The sequence below is a fragment of the Acomys russatus genome, chromosome 19 (genome assembly GCF_903995435.1).
Source record: "Acomys russatus chromosome 19, mAcoRus1.1, whole genome shotgun sequence".
Lineage (NCBI taxonomy): Eukaryota > Metazoa > Chordata > Mammalia > Rodentia > Muridae > Acomys > Acomys russatus.
Window position 1 is genome coordinate 32999796 of NC_067155.1, and position 16434 is coordinate 33016229.

A 16434-nucleotide genomic window follows, 5' to 3' on the forward strand; every position below is an offset into this window, starting at 1 on the left:
GCACAATCACTGCCCAGGGAACGGTCCCTTCCACGCTTGAGATGGGTGCTCCCACACCAATCAGAGTAATCAAAACGATGGATCCCAGGCTGCCCCAGAGGCCCATCTCACAGGCAGTTCCAGATTCTGGGAGTTGACATCTGACACTGACCATCCCAAGGAGGCCATCAGCGCCACACCCACCTCAGGCTGTGGCCCCTGTGATGGACAGGTGCCTACCTGGATCCCCTTCTCCCAGTGGCCGGTGTACTCCTCGTTTGTCGTCAGCCATCTCATTTTGCCTTCCCCGTGGCGCATGTTGTTTTCCCACTGGCCTTCATATATGTTTCCTGATTTGTAGCTGGGACCAGAGGAACCAGTGAAGAACAATTAGTTAGATCACATCGACAATGTTTGCCTTTAAAGCCCTTAAACTTACCCCTTAAATGCCTCTTGAGGGAAATCCAACCCAGGACCCAGGACTCTGTTCCCAGTTCTGAAACCCAATGGTAGCACATGACTGGCAAAACTATTTGTATTAGGGAGCAAAATAACTTCCTTTATTAAACCTCTTCATTATTCAATAAATGGGCAACAGTGAGTTGTTGTTGTTGGGGGTTTTGGGATTTCTTTTTTCCAAGACAGGGTTTCTCTGTGTAGTCCTGGCTGTCCTAGACTCACTTTGTAGACCAGGCTGGCCTCTAGCTCACAGAGAGCCGCCTGCCTCTGCCTTTCTGAGTGCTGGGATTAAAGATGTGCACCACATGCGTGGCTAACAGTGAGGTTTTATATCTTCTAGAAATAGCTCCTATTGTGTTATGATTACTATGTATTGCTGGGCATGTATGTGGTATGTGCACGTGTGCATGTGGACACTGGATGTATTTCCTCTGCTGATCTTCATCTTTATTTCTGAGACAGGTTCTCTCACTGAACCCGAAGCTCATCAGTCCTGTGGGGATCCTCCTGTTTCTGCTCCCCTGTGCTGAGGCTACAGGCAAATGCTGCTATGCCCAGTTTTTTACATGGGTGCTGGGAATATGACTTCAGCTCCCCACTCTTCCTTGGCAGGACCATTACATACTGATCCACCTCCCTAGCCCAGTGGGTATGAGCACTTGCTGCTCTTCCACAGGATCAGAGTTCATTTTTTAGCATCCATGTTGGACAGTTCGTAATTCCAAGTTGAGGTGACCTGACACCTTCTTCTGGCTTCACAGGGACCAACATGTATGTGCGCACACACACACACACACACACACACACACACACACACACACACACACATAAATATATCTCCCTTCATGGGTATGAAGGTAGAGGTTTGTAATCTCAGCACCTGGAAGGCAGAGAAAGGAGACTCCAGTTCAAGGTAAGCTAACAGTAAGACCTTGTATGTAAAAAGCAAAACAGGGTGGGGGCTGTAGCCCAGTGGTAGGGTGCTTGCCTAGCATGTGCCAGACTCTTGGGTTCAATCCCGACCTCTGCCCAAACTAAAATAATAACAACAAATTACTGTCAGATCAATCTGAAATCAAGCAAGAACATTGCCGTTCCTCAGAACACACACAGCGGTGAATCTGTGATGCGTGCAGAGGGCAAAGGAAGGCAGTTTCTACTCATGATAAAGTGAAATGTAAAATCAGACACATTGTGTGTCCTTCTGAATTTCCATAAAATGTTTTTCACTATAGTGGAGACTCTGTCAGGAGTGACTGAAAACTCCATACCATGCTTAGACAGAAGATGTGTTCTCTGTCATTCCTGCACCTTATCTTTACCCTGGGTCAGAATCAAGTGAGCCTCTGAAAGCTTTTCCACCTGCAACCCAAATGTGTAGGGAAGGGTCGCACGTACCATCTTATCCCCCAGCCTTTTTTGATGTTGTATACCCAGTCTCCCTCATACCAGGAAGTTCCCTCTTGATTGTAATAGATGGAGCCCTAAAACAAGCAACATGAAGAGAAGTCAGGACTCTTGGAAACACGGAGGTCACACATGCAAACCTAAGATGTATAAACTATGCAGAAGTTCAGGTCTTAATTAGCAAGACACACGACCCATGATGCTTTGGTTTTGCAGACCAAGAAAGCTGGGCTGGGGAAAGGTCCCAGTGGGTAAAAGTGCTTCTTTGTGCAAGCATGAGGACCTGAGTTCAGATCCCAGAATCCACATAAAAAGCTGGACACACACACACAATGTAAGCCTTTGAGCATCTGTCATCCCCGCACTCCTACTAGGGAATGGGAGACGGAGACAGGAGGATGTCCGGGATCACGAGGGCCAGCTGGTGTGTTATACACCTGGGAGAGAGAGAGGTGTGTGGGGGGCAGGGTAAAGGTCACCATAAGGGAGGAGTCTCCATGAGGACACCAATGGAGCCAGAGCAACCAGGGCAAGATTAAGATAACAGGTAACAGGACACATGGCTGGGAAGTGGCCCAGGACACCATAGTCAGGTTAGAATAGATGAGTAGCTGCCCAGCTATAGTACATGAAGCTTAGTAATAGACATAATAGGTCTCCATGTCTTTATCTGAGCTAGAGTGGGCATAGAAAAAGCCATACAAATTTTATAACATATAGCAGTGAATAACAAGAGATGCTTCAAACAATATAAGAGATGAGGACATGCTCCCATGGTTGTCCTCTGACCACCACATGCACAGCACGAAAATGCACACAAACACACACAGAGGAAAGAGTAAGCTACATACACCAGTGTCACAAGCCAGTCATGCCCTGTCTGAGTCAGATTTTTTGTTTTTAGGGGAGAAATACTTCACGGAAACCATTTAATGGAGGGATTTATTTTGGCTTGTGGTTTCAGAGACTTCAACCCATATGACCCGGTTCTGTTAGTTCTGGGCCAGTTGAGGTAGAACATCATGGGAGTGGGTCAGATGGCAGAGGCTGCTCCCCTGTGACAGACAGGAGTCACAGAGCGGTGGGAAGAAGCCAGCAACAAGTCACTTCCCAAATGACCAGTCCACAGAGACCTGCCTGCTCCAGCTAGGCCTCACCTCCTACCAGGGCCATCCAGCCTTTTCATACTGAGACTGGATGCTGTTCTCTGTCTGTATGTTGCACCTGACTCACGGGATCCTGAGATGCATAGCGCCTGTGGGTCACATGCATAGGCTGGTCATGCCTATTTTCCAGAAACTTCCAAACAGGACCATCAGCCAGAGGCTAAGTTCCTCACATGGGAGCCTGTGAGAATCATTTCCTATTCTCACCAACACACACCTTAGTAGCAATGTGTCCTGGGAAGGCACAGAACAGACAAAGGAGTTCTGTCTTATGTTAGGCATTGGGCTCATGCCTAGAACCCCCAGATTTGGGCAGTGAGGCAGAAAGATCACCCCCAAGTTTGAGACCAACCTGGGCTACATGGTAAGTTCCTGGACAGCCTGGGCTACAGGCTCTTCTAAAAACATAGGTGACTCATCAGGGTAAAGGTTCTGTAACCTGAGACCCACAGGGCAGAGAGAACCAATGTCTACAGACTGTCTTCTGACTTCCACATGCACACTGTGGAGTGTGAATAAATAATTAAATGTAATAGAAAGATAAAGTTAGCTCAAGTGTTCATCAGTGGATGAATAGATAAATTATAGTATATACTTACAATGAAATACATTGTAAATACAATAAAAAAGGGTGACATACCACACATGCCACACCTTAGATGTATCTCAAAAATATATGCTTAGTAAAACATCTAGGCACAAAAGGTCACATATTATCTGAATCTATTTATAAGGAAATGTCTGTTATAGCTTGGATATAAAATGTCCTGACAAGTTCATGCACTGACTGCTCAGTTTCCAGCTGTTGGTGCTTTTTTGGAAGGTTCTGTGAACGTTAGAAGATTGGGACCAGCCCGGCATGGTGGCGCATACCTTTAATCCCAGCACTCGGGAGGAAGAGGCTGGTAGATCGCTGTGAGTTTGAGGCTAGCCTGGTCTATAAAGTGAGTCCAGGATTGCCAGGGCTACACAGAGAAACCCTGTCTTGAAAAACTAAAAAGAAGAAGATTGGGACCTAGTAGGAAAAAACAGGTCACTGAGGACACACTCTTGGGGCATCTTGCCCTGGCCTCACCTCTCTTCTCTACATGTTCCCACCACTATCATGTTCTGCCCCATGACAGGCCCAGAAATAGCACCAATGACTGTGGGCTGAACTCTCTGAAATTGTGAGCCAAAATCCATCTTTTACTAAGTTGTTTCTATGATGATGTTGTTGTTATTGTTGTTGTTGTTGGGGTTGTTTTGTTTAGAGACAAGGTCTCATTATGTCCCTTGGCAGTCCTGGAACTCTCTATATAGACCAGGCTGGCCTCGAACTCACAGAGATCCATTTGTCTCTGTGTCACAAATGCTGGGATTCAAAGTGGGTGCCACCACTGCCTGGCAAGGTTTTTTGCCACGATGACAAAAAATCTGACTGACACAATGTCTAAGAAGTAAATCCATACACATCCTATGGATTTTTAGAGATTGACATAGATTAATAATTGCTGGGCATATGGAGTGGGAGGGATGAGGAGCAACTTCCTAACGTGTATTGGTTTTAATTGTGGTGCTGAAAATGTTTCTGAGACTCGATTGTGAGGACAGCTGTACAGTGCTGTGAATGATTAACTTTCTATCATGCATACACTCACATGGATGGGATCCTTTCATGGGGTACACCTCACCTACGTACCTTCCCATGTCTCTTGCCATGACACCACTGGCCGATGTAGGACACAGGCTGTGTGCTGCACTTGAACATACCAAATCCGTTCCTCATGCCGTTGATCACTTCTCCTTCATACGTGCTACCGTCTGGCCAGGTGTACACGCCGTGGTTCATGGGGATGTTCTTCACAAAGTCTCCCTAAGGCAAAATGGCCCCCAGAGTGACAGAAGAAGGCCATGGAGGGACTCCACAGCTAGGGGCTGTTGGAGAGTCTCCTGACCACAGTGACGCTGCCCCTGGTTCTGCTGTGGAAGTGGTGGATGTGCCCCTCACATTCTCCTCTCTGTCCCCCCCACTCCCACCCCACACCTCATTCTTCCAGTGCATGGACATCCAGGCAGAATAAAATACTGGGAAGGTTGTATTTGCACAGAGCACCAAGAAACAAGCAGGTGACCTGGTGATGTGGTGGCTGCCAATCCTGATCTGAACTTTAGAGTCCACCTTGGAGAGGTCTGGATAATCAGCCAGGTACTGACCCCTCGTGGAAAACCTCCTGTCTCTGCACGGCTCGTCAAAGAATTCCGCAGATGTGTGAGTCAGTGGCCCACCTCCCAGGCACCTTCTGAAAAACTCGCTGAGTGTTGGTTGGCCAAGGGTGCCTTCATCGTGAGCAGCTCATGGTGATGTGAACCATGGCCCAAAGAGGTTAGCCTTTCTTCTGGTGATGTTGGTAGTGGGGAGTGGGGAGTGAACCCAGGGCTCCCTGTGTGATAAGCTAAGCTGCTGCTCTGCTACAATCCCAGGACTCTGAAGTCACCAGATACTCACCAGTGAGCAGAGAACACAGTCACTGGCTCTTGCCACTAGCCAGACGGCATATTGGTGCTATGTGGCTCGACAAGGCAGAGGATTCATCGAGAGACAAAATCCCACCAGTGAACCCCCTTCGATGGGCTGATTTGGGAGGGTTCTGTGCTTGCAAGGGAGGACCCTCAAACTCCAGAGAATTTCCGGAGACAGTGGAGCAGAAGGACGTGCCTGACAAAAATCACCACTCAGGGATCAGAAACCTTGAATGCCGGTGGCAGGCTGGCTAGAAGGTAGGTTGTTGTGTGGAAAGGGAGTCCTCTCGGAAAGCCTGGCCCTAACACATGGTTGTGGCTGGATCCCCAGGCTCCCCTAAATGGAGGCCCAACCCTCCCTCGCTCTCACTGTACCTCTGCAGCTCGTGCCACTGCCCAGCTGCCATTTGAATACGTACGCTATATGCATTCGCCTTAAATGTCTCTTGCCATTTATGAACACCATGGCATTAGTAACTCTGCCGTGGAGAGTTCTAGAACAGCACTTCAGGCACTCACAGGCTTTGTGAGTGGGAGCTGAAACTGGCACGGTTTCTTGGAGGGCAAATCTGTTCTCAGTTCTCACAATCAGTTTAAAAATACCCATTTCCCCTCAGCCTAGCAACCCAGATGGTTCTTGTGAAGCCCTCGATAATGAAATCCATGCAGCCAGTAAAAATAGATCTGCAGGGATGGGTATGACTTAATTACTAAAAAACAAAGGAATGAAAGAGACTATACAAACTGTGCTTATACAATGCACAAGGGATTAAACGTAGAGCTGCGTGCTACACATGCAGAGAACATATAGATTACCATACCAAACTCCACCCACGTGTGATGCTCACACACAGAGCACCTCTAGTGCACCAAATAAAACCAGCTACAGTGAGTCCCAGGCACCTGATGCAGTCACCACATTATGGCGTTGAGCACATAAGTCAGCCTCTGCAGCCTCTGTTCTCTGAGGTTTTGGTTCTGTGCCAACATTTACCTTTTCACTTGTTTTTTCTTTTTATAAAATGGAATCTTACTGTGTAGGCTCAGGGTGGCCTGGAACTCAAAATTCTCCTGGCTCAGCTTCTCAATTTCTGGGATTCTGATTCCAGTTCTGGCTATGCTAACTTCTTTTTTAAAATTTGTTTGTTTGCTGTGACAGGGTCTCACTGTGTAGCTCTGGCTGTCCTGGAAATCACTATGTAGAGCAGGCCGGCCTCAAACTCATAGAGAACTACCTACCTCTGCCTCTAGAATGTTGGAATTGGAGGTGTGTACCACCATGCCTAACCTAACTTACTTTCATAAAAATAGTATATCTAGGGGCCTAGAGAGATGTTTCAACAGTTAAGAGCATGCATTGCTCTTATAGAGGACCTGAGTGCTGTTTCCAGCCTTCCTGTCAGTTCCTTCCAACTGCATGTGACTCCAGCTCCAGAGGATCCAACACCCTCTTCTGGCCTCTAAGAGTATCTGAGCTCATTGAACATAGCAACATGCATGCATGTATGCATCCATGCATGCACACACACACACATGCAGACACACTTTTAAAAAAATAAAAAATGAGCCAGGAGAGGTGACACATGGCTGTAATCCCAGCACTCAGGAGGCAGAGGCAGACGGATGTCTGTGAGTTCAAGGCCAGCCTGGTCTACAAAGTGAGTCCAGGACAGTCAGGACTACACAGAGAAACCTTGTCTTGAAAAAAGCAAAACAAAAGTGCAGGAGGTTGACTATTAAATTCTACAGTTGCCGGGTGTGGTTGCACATATCTGTAATCCCAGCACTTGGGGAGGCAGAGGCAGATGGAGCTCTGTGAGTTCGAGGCCAGCCTGGTCTACAAAGTGAGTCCAGGACAGCCAAGGCTACCCAGAGAAACCTTGTCTTGAAAAAACAAATTCTACAGCTACTAGTTGACAACCGTAACCCATCATGATCATGCTTTACCTCGTATTTCAATCCGTCAGCCCATATATAAGTCCCTTGTCCATGCATCAGTCCTTCTGAAAATATACCCTGTGAAAGAAATCACAGTGAGCAGACAGAAGCGGTGGGTGCTGGGCATCTGCAAACTGGGGCTCCGTCCTGCACGTGCAGAATGTGTTGGCTGCCTGGCAGCAGCTGCAGTGAGCGTAGCAGCAGTTACGGTGGCCACCAAGCCTGCACCACACAGGGATCCATCCCAAGCCAAAAGGGGTTCCAAGGAAGAGTTTAAACCTTCCCCTCAAACTTAGATCTGGTGACCGGAGTCATGTTCCTCCAAGCAGGCCACGGGGAAATCTCCAAATTGTATGTAGCCCAAAAGAATGAAACTACTTTGGAGTTTGCACCTCGGTCTTTCAGGATTTCGGGCTGAGGATGAAGCTTAGAGGTAGAATGCCTGGCTAGTACGCGCAAGGCCCTGAGCTCTGTTCCCTATAGTGCAAAAGCCAACGAAACCAAATGATGATTAAAAAACAAAAAAAAATTTTCTTTTTCTTCTTCTTCTTTTTTTTAACATATTACTTACACTAGGTAGAGCCAATTAAAAACTACTATCCAACTATCAGACACATCACATTTGTAAGTTTTATATTTTTTTTCTCTTACTGTGCATGTGCACATGGCTGTGTGCTGAGAGATACAGACATGTATAGATATGTGTGTGCATGTTCATAACTTTGGCTCAAGGGATCCAATGCCCTCTTCTGGCCTTCATGGACATCTGCACTCACACAGAACACAGACATATATTTAAGACGTAAAAACCTTTAAAAATTATTTTACTATGATAAGCACATATTTTTGATAATCTGAATGAACAAATATCTTAGCTGTGGTCTACAAGTAAAAGTAAAATTGAAAGGACCCTAAATATCAAACAATTATGGAATAGTTGCATTTAGCATTTTAAGAATTATGCAATGCCGGGCGTGGTGCTGCATGCCTTTAATCCCAGCACTCAGGAGGCAAAGGCAGGTGGGTTGCTGTGAGTTGGAGGCCAGGCTGGTCTACAAAGAGAGTCTAAGACAGCCAAGGCTACACAGAGAGACCCTGTCTCGAAAAAAGAAAAGAAAACAAACAAACAAAAAAGAATTATAGGGCTGGAGAGATGGCTCAGTGGTTAAGAGCACCACCTGTTCTTCCAAAGGTCCTGAGTTCAATTCCCAGCAACCACATGGTGGTTCACAACCATCTATAATGTGATCTAATGCCCTCTTCTGGTGTGCAGGTGTACATGAAGGCAGAGCACTGTATTCATAATAAATAAATAAATAAATCTTAAAAAAAAAAAAAGGAATTATGCAGCATCAACATTAACTATCAGGTAAGCCAGGGAGTTGTCATTTCATGGGTGCCAATGCCAAGCTTCCATTTAAGGTGATCAGAAAGTTCTGGGCTGTCAGGGGTGATGGCTACACAATGTGGGTATATTTAAGGCCACTGGATTGTCCACTTAAAAAGGTTAAAATAACAAATGTGTATGCTTTACAATGCACCAAACATTTAAAAAATTTTTGTCTTGTATTTTATGTGGGTACTAGAGTGATGTAAATCATATTGTAATAGATTAAAAACTTACAAGGGAAAAATCCTGCAATCTATCATTATGTGATTAATATATGAAATATTGATGTACTTGTTGGGTGTGGTGGCACATGCCTTTAATCGCAGCACTTGGGAGGCAGAGACAGGCAGATCGCTGTGAGTTCGAGGCCAGCCTGGTCTACAAAGAGAGTCCAGGACAGCCAAGGCTACACAGAGAAACTCTGTCTTGAAAAACAAAAAAAAACAAAACAAAAAAAAAATTGAGGTACCTATTCACAGAATGTAAAAAACAATGCTAACTGCATATATCTATAACCAAATAACAGTGAAACTGAGACTTTGCTCTTTTTGGTTCATTTGTTTTTCATTTTTGCAATGCCAGGGGTGGGTCCGGGACTCAGGTCTGAGACTCTGCTCGGCACAGTTCGCCTGCGCTTCATCTCTGTTGCTGTGAGAAGGCACTCTGACCAAAAGCAACTGAGGGAAGAAAGCACTGGTGTGGCTCACACTTCCAGCTCACAGTCCATCATGGACGGAAGGTAAGACAGTGACTCAACCAGGAACGTGAAGCAGAAACCGTGAGGGAGTGCTGCTTGCTGTCTTTTACTTATCTAGCTTTCTTAGACAGCCCAGAACCACCTGCTCAGGGAATAGCAGCACCCACAGTGCACTGGACCCTCTTATACAGATCAGCAATCAGCACAGTCCCTCACATACGTGCCTATGGGCCAAAATGATCTGGGCAACCCTTCAACTGAGACTCCCTTCCCAGGTGACTCCAGGCTGTGTCAAATGGACAATTCAAGCCAATTAGAGCAGCCTCTGTGTTAAAGCCGTAGACAGAATCACACAGAGACAGAACCCGTTTGGGGGTAAGCAGTTATAGTGTTGCTGACATTCACTAAGTAGCTAGGACTACAACAGTTGCATTTGTACTAGGCATATACTTTGTTTTGTTTTGTTTCATTTGGTTTTTTCGGGACAGGGTTTCTCTGTGTAGCCTTGGCTGTCCTAGACTCACTTTGTAGACCAGGCTGGCCTCGAACTCACAGCGATCTGCCTGCCTCTGCCTCCCAGAGTGCTCGGATTAAAGGCGTGCGCCACCACGCCCGGCTTAGATTTGTACTTTTTGAAAAGATCATGTCTCCCTGAAAGGTGCATTTCCATTGTGTTCAGTATTGTAAGCTGTGTGGCTATGACAATGAACCTGCAAAGGTATAGCTTGGTAGGAAAAGAGCACTGCATAGCACACTTAAGGCCCTGGGGTCCATCCCCAGGAACACAAGAAAACAAGTAACAACAGCAAAGTGTATGAGAGGATGTACATAGGTTCTATTTTTTTATCTTTATATTTTTTTATTTTTTATATTTATTTTTATGTGGTGTGTGTCTATGTGTGTGTGTGGTACATGTGTTATGTGTGTGTATGTGTTATGTGTAGTGTGTGTGTGTGTGTGTGTGTGTGTGTGTGTGTGTGTGTGTGTACTTCAGTTTTAGTGAGTCACACTTCACCTCAAGTAGGTAATTAGGGTTCAGGATAAAATCAGCGTGTAGTACTTCTAATGGTTTTAGAGGAATCAGTGGAATTCGCTCAAGCCTTGCAAATCTAAGACGTTCAGTCCACCTCTTCCTCCCAGCCCCGCTGGCTCCAATAATTACGACTTACATGGTAGGTGTTTCCACCTTGAAAGACAGCAAAGCCTACTCCCTCATACAGGCCACGGACTTTCTCCCCTTCGTAGCTACAAAGAAACAGAGTTCAAACTCATGAGTGGTCTGGGTGTGACCCTGGGTTAGCATGCATAGGCTATTGGGGCACACACCTCTTGGCATGGTACATGGGGTTTAGTAGGTACAGAATTTCTCTCTGGGAATAAGAACAGGATATATTCCAGAAACAGAATTCAATGATAGCTGTAAAACACTGTGCATGCATTTAATACCCTGAACTATACATTTTATTCTCTTTCCTCCCTCCCTCCCTCCTTCCCCACAACCCCGTGTGCGTGGTGTGTGTGTATGTGTGTGATATGTGGGTGTGCACATACAACTGATCTGGAATCAGCCTTGACTGCTCTTTCACCTCACCCACGTAGGCAGGTTCTGTCAATCAAACCCAGAGTTGAAGTCCCTGTCTCAACCTCCCCAAGCTGGGATTACATGCTGCATCTGAACTTTGGTCCTTATGCTTGTTTGGCTAGCAATTTAATCACCAAAGCATCTCACCAGTCACTGAATTATACATTTTAGATGGCCCAGATGGCACATTTTACGTGAGTTTTACCAGATAAAAATATTCTTGAGGGGCCAGAGCAATGGATCAGTGGTTAAGAGCACTTGCTACTTTTCCAGAAAAATCTGGGTTTGGTTCCTACAGCCCACATGGTGGCTCCCAACCACCTGTTACTTCAGGTCTAGGGGATTTGATGCACTCTCCTGGCTTCTGTGGGTACCAAACCCACATGTGGTACACAGACATATACATAGACAAACACTCATATACATAAAGTAAAAATAAATCTTTTTAAAAAGTTCTTAAAGCCAGGCAGTTGTAGCGCACGCCTTTAATCCCAGCACTCAAGAGGCAGGGGCAGGTGAATCGCTGTGAGTTCGAGGCCAGCCTGGTCTACAAAGTGAGTTCCAGGACAGCCAAGGCTACACAGAGGAACCCTGTCTTGGAAAACAAAAGCAAACAAACAAAACAAATAAACCAAAACCAACCAACCAAACCCAAACCGAAAAAGCTGCATGAGGAGTCACGTGCTCCCATCAAAAGGTGCTTTCAGTGTAACGTTTGGTTTAGGGGGTCTGGCCTGTCACGCCCCGGAAGGTCACCTTTCCACTATGAGCTTCGTCAGGATGGGTTCTTCATACTGAGTCTCATCCTCGTTCTGATAAGCATTGGCCGAGTCTCTTTTGGGGATGGATTGCCTGAGCGGCATTTCCAGTACCGGGATGACGGAACTGTTGAGTGCTTCCTGCTTACTGGTGTTGCCATCATGTTTAGAGCCTTCCGGATAGTCAGAACTAGAAGAGGGAGAGCGGGCTGACTTATCTCCTTTTTTGTCTGCTTTTTTCTTTTCTTTCCCCATGGCCTTCGGAAGATGGAGAGCTTTCTTTAGATGCAGAATTAGCCAATGATTCCTTTGGCAGGCTGTGGTTTTGTTTCAAAGCATGCATGGGTTTTACCTGAAAATAAAAATTATATCTCTAAATATTTGGTTGCTCCAACTGTAAAAAAAAAAAATTAGCTTTAGGACAAAATACCATTATCATCCTACTGAAGCCTGAATAATGGCAACTATCATCAGTTTATGTACGTATAATTCAATTTCAATATTGCACAAGTTGATTTAAAGTGTTTAATATCAGAACAATTATGAAACATTATTTCATTTGCAATTTTATTGCATTTATTTATCTATTAATTTTGTGCATATGTGTATGTGTGTCGGGGTACGCATGTGCCAAGGCACATGTGTGGAGGTCAGATAACAGCTTTCTGCAGGTAGCTCTCTCCTTTCATAATGTGTGTCCTGGGGAATCAAACTCATGTTGTCTGGTTTGGCAGCAAGCACCTTTACCCACGGAGCCATTTTTCCAAGCCAATGTAACACTATGTGTTTTCAAACAATGCTATAGCTAGGAATGGTATTTTAGTGGGTGAAGTGCTCACTTCACAAGCATGAAGACCTGAGTTCAGATCCCCCCCCAAATCCACATAAAAAGCTGATGCAGTCGCATGCATCTGTAATTGCAGCAGTGGGGCAGGTAGGCTTCCTACAGCTTAGTTCCATTAGTGAGCTCCAGGTTCAGTGACAGACCTTGTCTAAAAAAAAAAAAAAAAAAAAAGATAGATAAGGTTGGGTGGGAGATATGACTATTCTGGCAAAGGTGCTTGTCACAAGCCTGACCTGGATTCAATCTGCTGAACCTGCATGCTGGAAGGAGAGAACTGACTCCTGCCAGTTCTCCTCTGACCTCCACAGCACACCACGGCAACTACACACACACATACACACATGTAAATGTAATAATAGTAATAATAATAATAATGGCGATGATGTAAAACTAAAATACAAATGAGAAAACCATTAAGTCCATAAAAACATAAAGGCTCCTGTACCACGTTAGCATGTTTTATCCTTAAGCAAACTGCCTTCTGCCTCAGATATCAAATAAAAATGGCAGTACCTTGTGTCAAGACACAAACGTGATGATACAGAAAAATTCCCGAACTCTACTACTCAGGGCGATTGGCACACAGAGTGATTGCCATTTCATGTTTCTCATTGGTTCCCTGGTCTCCAGAGGCCTATAGTAACAGCTCCTTGTGTCGGTGAAGTGCGTGAGGGTCCCTGTATGAGGAGGCCTGAGTTCAGCATTAGGGATCTTCCTTTATCCTACTCCATCTTATTTTTTTGAGACAGAGTTTCTCACTGGCCTTTGAGGTCACCAATGGGTAAAACTAGCTAGCCAGAGAGCCCCAGGGATCCTCCTGTGCCTTCTCTCTCTCTCTCTCTCTCTGAGCTGAGGACTGAACCCATGGCCATGCACTTGCTAGGCAAGCACTCTACCACTGAGCTAAACCCCCAAGCCCAGTGTCTACTCTCAACCATTAGAATTATGCATGTCACGGTGACCCTATTAAAAGTATTTTTGAACATTTTACTATTTTTGTGTGTATGGGCGTTTTGTCTGCATGCATGTCTGTGCAGCACTTGTATGCAGTGCCCACAGAGGCCAGCAGAGCTATCGGATCCCTTTGGAGTTATAGACAGTTATGGGCTACCATCTGGGTGCTGGGAATTAAACTCTAGTCCTCTGGAAGAGCCGCTAGATGCTCTGTCAGCTGAGCTATTTCTCCAGCCTTAGTGCCTATGTGTTTACAGAGTGCTAGGGATTGCACTCAGTTAGGCCCCCCTGTTTGCAGATCTCCTTGGAGCCCAACTTCTTAAACTGTGCCTCAAGAGCTCATATGAGGTTACATACATGAACAGAGGAGTCATGAACTTAACAGGAAAAGGTTTCGAACGTATAGCCAAAATTTAATTCAAAATCAAACACATAATGAGTCCAACACATTCCTGGCAGAACCCTCCCAGGTTGCATCAGACTTCACTCTCTTGGTTCTTTGTCTTTGAAAGGTTTTGTTTTGTTTTTAAAATTATGTGTATGTGCGTGGTGTGTGTGTGTGTGTGTGTGTGTGCGTGCATGTGAGTGCTGGTACCCTCGGAGATCCCCAGAAGAGGGGTAGGGATCCTGTGGCTCTGAAGTTATAAGTGACTCAGAGCCACTTAATGTGGGTGTTCAGAATTGAACTCTAGCCGGCTGGAAGAGCAATATGCACTGTTTTGCTACAAGACAGGGTCTCTCTGTGTAGCCCTGGCTGTTCTGGAACTCTCTTTGTAGACCAGGCTGGCCTGGAACTCACAGAGCTCCACCTGCCTCTGCTTCCCAGTGCTGGGATTATAGGTGTGCGCCACCACACCTGGCTCGCAATATGCACACTTAAGCATCATACCTTTGCTCTAACTCCATCTTGGCTCCTAACACTCAACATGTACATTTTGTACTGTGTAAGCCATCATGCCATGCAGTGCCAATGAATACTGCCTGAAATACCTCAGCTAAATTGCAGGGTTGTTTTTGTTTTAAAGATTTATTTATTATGGATACAGTGTTCTGCCCATATGTATGCCTGTACACCAGAAGAGGGCACCATATCACATCTGATGGTTGTAAGCCACATGGCTTCTAGGAATTGAACTCAGGACCTTTGGAAGAACAGACAGTGTTCTTAACCTCTGTGCCATCTATCCAGCCTGGATTGCAGGGTTTTTTAACTGTACACTTCCCTGCTTTTTATAGAAATGATTTAATTACAGAAAACAACGGCAATATTTTCTTCTGTGCCTCAGTGTATATATCTTTGTATGGGTTGTGTTAGAATGTTTGGTTTAAATTTTTATTTTTTTCAAGACAAAGTTTCTCCTACCTCAGAGCTTCTCGCTTTCTCGAACACCCCAACCTCCCCAACCCATCCAAGGGTCTAATAAGTTTCAGCACTCAGCCCAAGCTGCTCTCCAGAACAGCCATTTACTCTATTTTTTCTGGTCCTCTACCAGAGAAAGTCACACTACAGATCATACTAACTTGTTTCTTATAGTGATGCACTCCGAATCCTCGCCCCATTATTAGCAAGTCACTATATTACTGCACCTAAGTAAACTGCAAGGCCACCTTTTCTTTCTCTGGGCAAGGGTCCCAGCACCTCTCCACCCCACCGCGGGATCCCCTCAGCAACCAAGCACGTGCTCAAGTCTTAGGAGGCTAAGGAAGGTCTAATGGTCTAAGTTTTTAAATTGTTGCTGCTCATACAGGACTATTTCAGGGTGCTCACCCACTTGTTCTGGAGAGGCCTGCAGATCCAAAAGAAGTACCCAACATCCTGGGAGCTAGGAGGCCTCTAAGCAACTGCCACAAGCCCCGCCTCCTGTGCTCTTAAAGGGGCCACGGCTAACACAAAGTTGCATAGCATCCAGTTTTACCTTGCTCATTCCCAAGGAAAGGAGGAATAGGCTGGGCACCGGAGCTGGAGGTACCAACTTGGATTTCTCCAGATCTAAGTGCAAAGTGTTTGGCCACTTGCAACAGCGTTCCTCACTATAAAAGAGAAAAATGCAGGCTTCTGTTTTCACCATTGCTTTAAGCCAAAGGCTCAAAGCCTTACATTATTATCAGCTGTAAGTTGCAGGCCTGGCTTCACTGGAGGCTCAAAGGAAGTCTGTATACTGGTCCTCCACTTTGAAGAACTTATGTGACAGAGGCCCATAAGATTGTACAGGACAACCTCCCCATCACTAGGATCCTTAATCCCATTTGAAGAGTTCAGAAGCAGACTTTTTTGAGGGGTCATTACTGTACCTCCTAACCCGGTGAATACTAAACGAGACCCTGCAGACCTGCACTAGCAGTTTGTGTTTTGAGATAGAATTTTGGTACATAACCCTGAAGGCCTGAACTATGTAGCAGCCCAGGATGGCCTCACACTTTGTGTGCCTCTGCTGTCTGGGATTTACAGGCCTGTGGCACCTTGCCCAGCAACTGCACAGGTTTTGACATAAGAAATACAAATAACTATGGCCCCACCACCTCATTCACTGAACCATGGCAGATCTCTTTTCCAGGAGGCCCACAGCACAGAGGAAGCTGGAAGGAGAATTGCCAACACCCACCATCACTGTTCCTAACTACCACCTGGACGCTATAGGAGGCCACTATGGCTGTCCTGGAACTCATTCTGTAGAAAGCGGCTGGTCTGGAACTCACCGAGATCCACCTGCCTCTGCCTCTCAAGTGCTGGGATTAAAGGCGTGCATCACCACCACCT

At 45.7% G+C, this 16434-nt stretch overlaps 1 protein-coding gene across 1 annotated transcript in view; it reads right to left on the minus strand.

Moving 5' to 3' along the window:
• The window catches only part of LOC127203328 (radial spoke head 10 homolog B), a 42193-nt gene extending 25839 nt beyond the window's left edge, over positions 1 to 16354 (minus strand). Inside the window, exons 1-7 of the mRNA XM_051162110.1 lie at positions 15593 to 16354; positions 11877 to 12230; positions 10708 to 10783; positions 7461 to 7529; positions 4693 to 4866; positions 1837 to 1922; positions 220 to 340 (exon numbers count right to left, since the gene is read on the minus strand). Of these exons, the coding sequence (XP_051018067.1) occupies positions 220 to 340; positions 1837 to 1922; positions 4693 to 4866; positions 7461 to 7529; positions 10708 to 10783; positions 11877 to 12133 (783 nt within the window). The 5' untranslated portion in view covers positions 12134 to 12230; positions 15593 to 16354. The remainder of the gene's footprint in view (positions 1 to 219; positions 341 to 1836; positions 1923 to 4692; positions 4867 to 7460; positions 7530 to 10707; positions 10784 to 11876; positions 12231 to 15592) is intronic.
• Between the last annotated feature and the right edge of the window lie 80 nt (positions 16355 to 16434).